The sequence below is a fragment of the Psittacula echo genome (genome assembly GCF_963264785.1).
Source record: "Psittacula echo genome assembly, chromosome: 7".
Taxonomy (NCBI): Eukaryota; Metazoa; Chordata; class Aves; order Psittaciformes; family Psittacidae; genus Psittacula; species Psittacula echo.
The window spans coordinates 21,961,634-21,969,635 of record NC_137740.1 but is presented as its reverse complement, the minus strand read 5'-3'; the positions used below and the strand labels follow the sequence as shown (position 1 = coordinate 21,969,635).

Here is an 8,002-nt window from a genome sequence, read left to right as displayed (position 1 = left end):
GCAATCAAATAAATATTAACTCTGTTTGGAACATATTCTTGTATTGTGACATGAATTGAGAGGTCCAGAAATAGGGTTGTTGCTGTATGGGTTAAACAAGTTGTAAGATGGCTTTTCAGTCACTGAAATCATAAAAGCTAGAACATCTCTGTGTGACAGGCAGACTTCTATGAGTCTACAAAACCAGAGTTGTTCTGGCATTCTGCAAACTTCTTAAGAAAACCCTCTGTATCTTTAGAATGAAAATACAGAATTGACAACTTCATTTTATTGAATGAGGAAAGGCAAAAAGAACCCTAACAAGAAACAGGAAATGTTCTACAAGAAAACAAACTAAAAATCCCTTTAATTTCCCAGGTAGCCATTATGATGTCAGTTAGTTCTTGCCGATCCAGCCGAGGTGCTCGAAAGCTGAATACACACCTGTGCCCACCATCCCAACGAGTGCAAGTGAACCAATGGCCCCTCTGCTTCGGTTTTTCGGTTCTGAAAAAAGAAGACAACATGTTTGGTCAGTTCAGCAGCCCATCACTGGAGGAAGAGCCCATACTGAAAATTAAAGAGGAAGCAGGAACTCAAGATAAATCACAAGGCAAACCAGCAGGCACCAGCTCAGGCCATGTACCTACTGTCAGTCTGTACTATTGTTAGACTCTAGTGCTCTTCCCATCAGTAGGAAGAGCATACTGCAGCATTAGCAGCCTGTGGACCTGCACCCTTTTCTCTATACCCTGACTGGAAGCTTTATGCTGCCTCTTTAGTGTGAGCTGGAGTAAAAACCTCTGAGGCCACTGCAGGAGACTTGAGTTTCCAAGCATCTGCTGCGTGCTGCAGACTAAAGACCTACCTCCTGTGTAATAACCGTAGGCATAAAGGAGTCTTCCAACGATCCAGGTGAGGCCAAGCCCTGTGGCAATCCGCTAGAGAGAAAGGAGAAGCATTAAGGTTTTGGAGACATGCTGCCTGCATGTGCTTAGGTATTCTAGCAGCTCTGCTTCAAAGAAGCAAGCACCAATTACAGCAAGGGTCCTGACCTTGCTAGGACACCTGAGAGTCAGCAAGGGGGAGGTGGGTGACTGATACAGTGCGCTAGACTGAGTTTTGTATAGGAGGAGTCACTTTCATGACACCTTTAGGCAGAGAGCATGCAATGTGCTGCTGAGCCTTGCTCTTGCAGTACAGCTCCTCCCAAGCAAGACATGGGTAAGTCGTACAGGCAGCAGCACTGTCCAATTAATGAGCAACACCAAGTGCCAGGATCTTGGAGGCAGCTGTTGTCCCAAGCCCTGCTTCAGAGCCTATAGGAGATGCACACATTTTTCTGGTTTGGGTGTTACAAGTTCCCACTTGGAGCTTGCTGCAATGTGACTCCAGTTTGTCAGATTTGTCTATGCTACTTTTCCCTCTTTGAAAAGAAATTCAAGAAGGACCTGATTTGTCTCTTGGTGGCAAAGAAAGAGCTACTGATTTTGGCCTCTCCCACATGCCTGCCTCCTCCTGAGTTGTCTACATCTTTCAGTGGAAAATAATCCAGGCTTTTTTTGAGCCTTCACACACCTCCTTTGGTGGGGGCAGTGAGTGGAAAGATCACAGTGTTCCCCATCTATTCTTATCAGATAAAACTCCTCATGAAAGTGTGTTTAGATAAGGGGAAAAAGCATTCTTGTCATCCACACAACCAGCTGCTGAGTAGCACTAATGTAAGCCCAGCAGGACCCTGCAGGCCTTGGAAAAACAGGCAGGATTGGAGGGGCCCTTCCACTCACGGACTGGAGGCTGTGAATGCTTCTCTTTGTCCAACAAGGCAGCCTTGGGTGTAGGAAAGAGGTCTAATACCTGAAGTAGCAGGAACAAGTTTATTAAATACTTGTGATTTCTCTGCACAAGACCTCTACAACTGCATTTTCAAAAGGGGCACAGCTGTGAAGCATGATGTGGCTAGTGAAGCTGCCTGCTGCATCACACCCTTCCCAAGTCAGGGAACAAGTCATACAGATGGGCACTGCAGTGTCACTTACTGGGTGAAAGACTCCATCGGTGGCTAAAAAGAACAGGAAGACAGGGTAAACTTCCAACCTGAAAATAAAAGCAAGGAGGTTATGTTTGTGCTCAAGTTGCTTACAAAGAGCAAACTCCAGAAATGCACAAGCTGTGAGCATCACCTGCCAAGGTCTTTGTTGGGCCTGACTGTTACAATTCTCCATGCTTGATGCTGCGGCCACAGATGGAGGAAAGAAGAAATCTGAGCATGCACAGATTTTCTGTGCCCTAAGCCCCTGCTAAATACTACTTACCATCAGCTAACCTAGGAGTTGTTACTTCCAGCACTCCTCTGATGTGTTTTTGCAGCCTGGTCTAGCATAGCTGGGTGGACTTCAGCCTACTCCCAGGGAGACCTTCAGCAGCCCCCAGATGGACTCTCCAGAAACAAGATTTTTAGTGTCTAGATCCACCTGTGGAGGCAAAAAGCCAGACACTGGGAAGAGGAGGCTGCTTCACAGCCCTGTCTCATGGTTTAAGGCATGGTAAAGAGCCAGCATGGCCTTACTGCTAAGTGTTACACAGCAGTGTGTCTTCCTCAAGCACTGAGGATGAGCCTAAGCATTTGGCAGCAGTGAGTCTCTAGCTGTAGGGCCTGCTACACAATCTGGTCTGTCTCCAAGGCCTGCATGCATACATGTTACTTACGTGTTCTGGTGTGCACGCTGGATGCAGTTGAACATACGCCCATGTTCAGGGTCTGTGCTGTACATGGTTGGATACTGCCAACAAGAATAAAGTAGCAGCAAAATATGAGCAAATGCAGTCTGGGCTCAGAAGCCTGTTCTCTAGCAATGGAACAAGCCCTGCCGCACCTCCCCCTGGAAACTCCAGTGCCCCCTGACTGCTTGCAGAACTGACTTGTACTGGCAAGTTAGAGCCTGTCTCCTGCCCTGCATCCCGCAAATGCTTTGTTGAAATTGCTTGCCCCAGGCTGCTCTTGAGCTCCCTGAGCAAAATAACAGTCCCCTGCTTTGAACAGAAGATAGCCAGGCACTGTGTGACCTCCCTGTTTAGATCCTATCTCTGGAGAGGAGAACAAAGCACCCTTACCAAAGACGTGCCCCCACATCTCTGCTGAGGAGCTGGCAACAGCCCATCACCCAGGAACAGCCCTGGGAGGACATGTTTGCTGTAACCCTGACTTCATGCAGTAGGAGAGGTGTCACCCCAAGAGGTCCCGTGGCCTGCAGCTCATGCCCAGGGCTGACCTTGTGCCCACCCCTGCTTGTGAATCCCCATAAAGAAGCATTTGTGCTGGAGCCAAGTGGTGCAGAAGCCTCTGCATGCCATCATCCTGACTCATGGACAGGACTGGCTGCCCCCACCTATCTCACAGCCCTGCCAAGCTCAAAGGCTCCTCAAGGGATGCTGAGGGAAGATCACTTTGGAAGTCTTCTTATGATAGGGCTCACATGCCCCTGAGTTTCAGAAACCCTCCAGTCACTTTTTTTCCACTATTATCCCTTTGCCCAAATGCTGCATCAGCCTTCTTTGCAGGGGAAAAAGGGATGTGCAGTTTCTTGTTCATCATTGATTCTAAGCTCAAAGCCTTGTGCTTCCAGCTGTATCAGCTTGGTGCCAATCACCTCATGTCTCAAACCCCAAGCTCTGTCATGCCATCTGCTCCAGTCTGGAAAGCCAGAATGGCAGCTCTCGTTCTACATCCATGTGGTGGGGCAGGAAATGTTGGCAAATCACCCAAAATAAGCAAGGTGTCACCTAGCTTGTCTGCAACATCTCCTGCAGACTGGCTCCAACCTTCCCGTTCCCTCAGCCTGAGCACTCACCTCCACGTTGTACTTCTTGCGAGCCTTGGCCACTTTCACCGCAAGGTGCATGACCAAGACGAAGCTGGCAGCCCCTGTCAGGATGACGTAGCCATACTCCTTGGAGAGAACAGCCATGCTGGTGCTGTCAGAGAAAGAGAGCTTGTTACTACTTCAGGGTGTGACTGGAGAAGTGTCAGCTCAACACATGCAGGTATGTATGTGGATGACTTGCTGAATATGGACCCAAGACCTCCCAGCACAGAGACTGGCTGAAGGAAAACAGAGTTGAAGAATTTTTTCTTGGTGCCTGCTGGCTATTAAGCAGCACAAACCAAGGGCTCTCTGAACAATTCCTGTCAAGTAAGCCTTAAAATGGCGTGTTGGTGGGAGGTGGTGTATGGAGCACCCTAGTTTTGCCTCTGGCTCAAAGCATGACTACAGCCAACAGTAGGTTCTATCAGCTCTGGCTGTGGCTGGCTAAGTCCTATTAACTCACTGACACTGACTGTGCTGTGCCTGCCCAGATGCTCTGGAGAGGTGGACAGGAACTGATTGTTCATAACCACTTCAACACCAGGGCTAGGGGCTACCAAATGAAGTCAGGAAACAGATCTGAAAAAAACCAAAAGAGGTGTTGTTTCATGCAGTGAAAAGCAGACCTGCGGAACTCTCTGCTGAGGGATGCTGCCAATGCAGGCAGTTTTCATAAACTCAAGGAGAAACTAGGCAAGCTCTGGGAATAAGAGGTAAGTTGGGAATTATAATACAAACAAACACACACTAGCTCAGAAATCCCCTGAGCTGAAAGAACCTGGGCTACATGAATAGTTAGTTTGTACTGCTAAGGTCAATAATAAAACAATAATAAACCCCACCACAATAGCAATATCCACCAAACCTTTTTGGTAAAGAGGCACTGGCCAGATGAGTGATGCTCAGCCCCATGGCTTCGAGGGACCCTCTCAGGGTCACAAGTCAGTGAACAGCCTGCAACAACATGCAGCTGCTAGCATTTACCCACATCTGCACAAGCAAGTCTGCCAGCCAGGAGATGCCAGGGCCCATGTGGTTTTCCTTTAATGGTTCTGCACTTCCTTGTGCAAGCCTTAGACAGAAGCATGAAGCACAAGGTGCATCCAGCAGCCCTGCCACACTGCCCTGCAGCAAGGCTTTGTTGCATGCTTACCCCTCCTTCCTGCTGCCCATTCTGCTGGTCCAGCCTGCACTGCTGGGAGCTGCTCAACACCAAGCGCCCTGCCACCCTCCCTGGCTGCAAGTGAGCACAAGGGTCCTTCCCCATACCCATCTGCCATGGGTCCTTTTGCACAATCCCAAACCTCAGATCTTGTCTGTGTGACCCAAGACAGTGCTGCATGATGAGCACAGCAGAAAACAGCAGAGACCTCTCTTCAGCATGGAAATGATTCCCTCTCCAAGCCAAACCCAGCTGATGCCTATCTTCATCCAGTACCTCCATGATATAATGAGGTTTTGGTGTCTCCTGCACTATCCCAACAGCACAAACTGTCAGTGCGGGGGAAAATGGGCCACCTCATGGAACCGGTGCAAACAGCCTTCCTAGTGCAGCAGCACTGGCCCCCCTCCCCTCCAAGGGATCTTAGGAATCAGCAGGTTTTATTTCTCATTTGCAAAGGGATTATTATCAATAGAGCAAGATGAAGACAACAGCTAGCTTTGTCCACATGAAGTCTGATATACAATTATCAATAAGAACATTGAAATCCTAAAGTAATGAAGAAAAGTCAGCTGAACCGACATGTAATAGAGGTTAGCACCTGACAGATGGCACACTGGAAACAGCACATATTCCCACTCAATAGAGTAAGTTGATGGTCACATTTCTCCTTTCAAATTACAAAGCTGGTGGAGAACACCTGCCAGCCAGCAAGAACCAGGCACTTTATCTTCACAGTTCTAAATTATAGTATAAAGTTTCATCTTCACAGCAAACGCCATAGCAAGCATTAAGCCAGGTATATTATAAAGTTGCTACTCTTACCCTGTTGGTATAAAACCACACCTGAAACTTTTGCTCTAGTAATTTGAAGCTGCATTAAGCACTCCAAAGTCAACAGGACTTTCACCCTCTGACTGCATGCCTAGTGCCTATTTCTGGATTCTGTTCCCTCGAACATCTCAGCAGCCTTTGTCTGCAGCTGCAAGGACTCTGCTGCATGGTGCACAAGACTGAATTTGTATCTTCCATGCAGGGATGCTTCAGGCCAGGGCCACACGACCAGGATATTCTGGAGCATGACACAGCACTGACGAGGAGCTGTAGCAGAACTGCTCCAGGGGATGCTTTTACTGCAGATCAAGGAGATCAAGTTTGCCATAACACTACAGTTACTGTGAGTCAGCAAACCTCAGCAAGTCGCACCGTGCAGACCAGCGCCTGGGTTCTGCCTGGACTACCCGACAAAAGCTCAGGCTTTCTCTCAACCCAGGAGAGCCTTTCGACCTCTCTGTCAGCAGGCGAGCGCGCAGGCTTAGCTCCACAGGCAGTCTGCAAGCCCCGCGGCTAGGGTCAGGCTCTAAGCAAGCTGACCATGCCGCGGTGCAGACAAGGCCCCGCCGCACCCTGTTCACCCTGCAGACGCTTCTCCCCGAAGACTGTTCCCGGGGGGAAGGGGAAGTCAGGGAGGAGGGTCACGGCGCCCGCTGTATTTTTTTGTGCCATCTATCAGGACAGTCACATAATAAGCATGCATTCGGAGCACTCACTCCGCCTGAGCTCCCTCCCCACCGCGTTCCCCGATGCTGGAAGGCCGAGCTGGGGATCGACGGCCCGCACTCACCCTGGAGCGCCACGCAAAGGACCCGAGCAAGGCACGTTCGGAGGCGGAAACGGGATCACGCTCAGGGCCGGGTCTGCCCGCGGCACCGCCTGCAGGCGGGACCCCGCAGTGCCCGACCCGTCGCTGCAGGCGGCGCGGGGCGGTGCCACCGACTTCGTGGGGCTTTCGATTGTAGTTTGAGGTGAATTTAACGCGGATTCACGTGGCTCTGGGGAGGGTTTTGCCGTGCAGAAAGCCGCCATGAAGTTTGCTGAGGGGAGTATCTGTTCTACCCGTTAGTTCTGCATATGCGTCCCCAGCACACAGATTCCTTCATGGAATGCACTGCTGTGTCCGTTCCTAACCATTTTTGACATACCGATTATACCTAAGACAAAGATTGCAGCTTTGATTCGCAGTTTACAGTTTAACGTCCCTAAGAGAGTATACCATGCTTCCTGAAACCTTCAGCTTTTCCTTTCTGTTTCACCAGATCCTGCTAGTACTGGACGAAGAAGCAGTGTTTCACATGTTAAGTTGACGTATGTGGTCATGTAAATAGATACTTTTCTTGGCAATTGCCAACGTTAAGAGATATGAAGGATATAAGGAGATATTTACCTCTCCATTTTTTTTCTGGTCTGTATATGGGACTTTGGCATCGAAACACAAGCCATTTCCAAGAATACTTGGAGTGTTAGTCATGTTTTTTACATTACTTTTTGAGATACGTGATACAAAACTGAAGCTGAACTTTGCAGTTCTGTCAATGTTCATAACAACATAACTGGTGGAGGTACAAGGGGTGTGGCTGCAGGGGGACAGATGATGGCTGTCACTGTCACCAGTGTAATGAGGAAGCAAGCAGGAGCCAGTGGGATCCTGGGCCCCTAAAAGTCCTGGATTTAACCTCTTTGCTCACGTACCTGCCTTTCCACAGCAGAAAGTTCTTGGATTCCCTGGGGTTCCAGTAAGCTATCTAGGCTGGTCTCAGTAATCTCTGCTGGGCTTTCTGGCCAGGGAGGGCTTGGTGAACCCCATGGCTAGAGCACAGTGCTGGGGCCTTTCCCATGTTTCAGATCGTATGGCCCTGCTTTTCTTTGGCCTCATGTTAAAGCAGAAGTGTAAATGCCTGGCACTGTCCACACCTCTCAAGCACTCCACCCAAATGAGTATTTTGCCAGTGTCCTGGGTCCGAGTAGAAGAAGACAAATAGAGGTAGCACAGTAAGTGAAACTGAGGCAGGCTTTCTTCTCTTGCAGTTTTATTTCACTTCAGGAAAAAACCCACAAAAAACCAAAAAAACAACTGAAGTGGGACATCATGTGAGAAATGAGGCAGGAAGGGCCTGCCTTCAGTTCCCATGAGTTCAGAAGGATTTGTAGGGTGATC

General features: G+C 49.1%; 1 protein-coding gene across 2 annotated transcripts; it reads right to left on the bottom strand.

Moving 5' to 3' along the window:
* Positions 1-259: 259 nt before the first annotated feature.
* MGST3 (microsomal glutathione S-transferase 3) lies at positions 260-6,723 on the bottom strand. 2 transcript variants are annotated; one of them, XM_080623736.1, is made up of 6 exons: positions 6,632-6,723; positions 3,831-3,954; positions 2,689-2,762; positions 2,019-2,076; positions 848-920; positions 260-486 (listed from the first exon to the last, which is right to left on the bottom strand). In XM_080623736.1, the coding sequence occupies exons 2-6, from the start codon at positions 3,945-3,947 to the stop codon at positions 377-379; spliced, it is 432 nt and encodes a 143-aa protein (XP_080479862.1). In that variant the 5' UTR covers positions 3,948-3,954; positions 6,632-6,723; the 3' UTR covers positions 260-376. The 2 variants fall into 2 exon arrangements, with proteins under 2 accessions (XP_080479862.1, XP_080479863.1); XM_080623737.1 differs by lacking the exon at positions 6,632-6,723 and adding an exon at positions 6,558-6,621.
* Between the last annotated feature and the right edge of the window lie 1,279 nt (positions 6,724-8,002).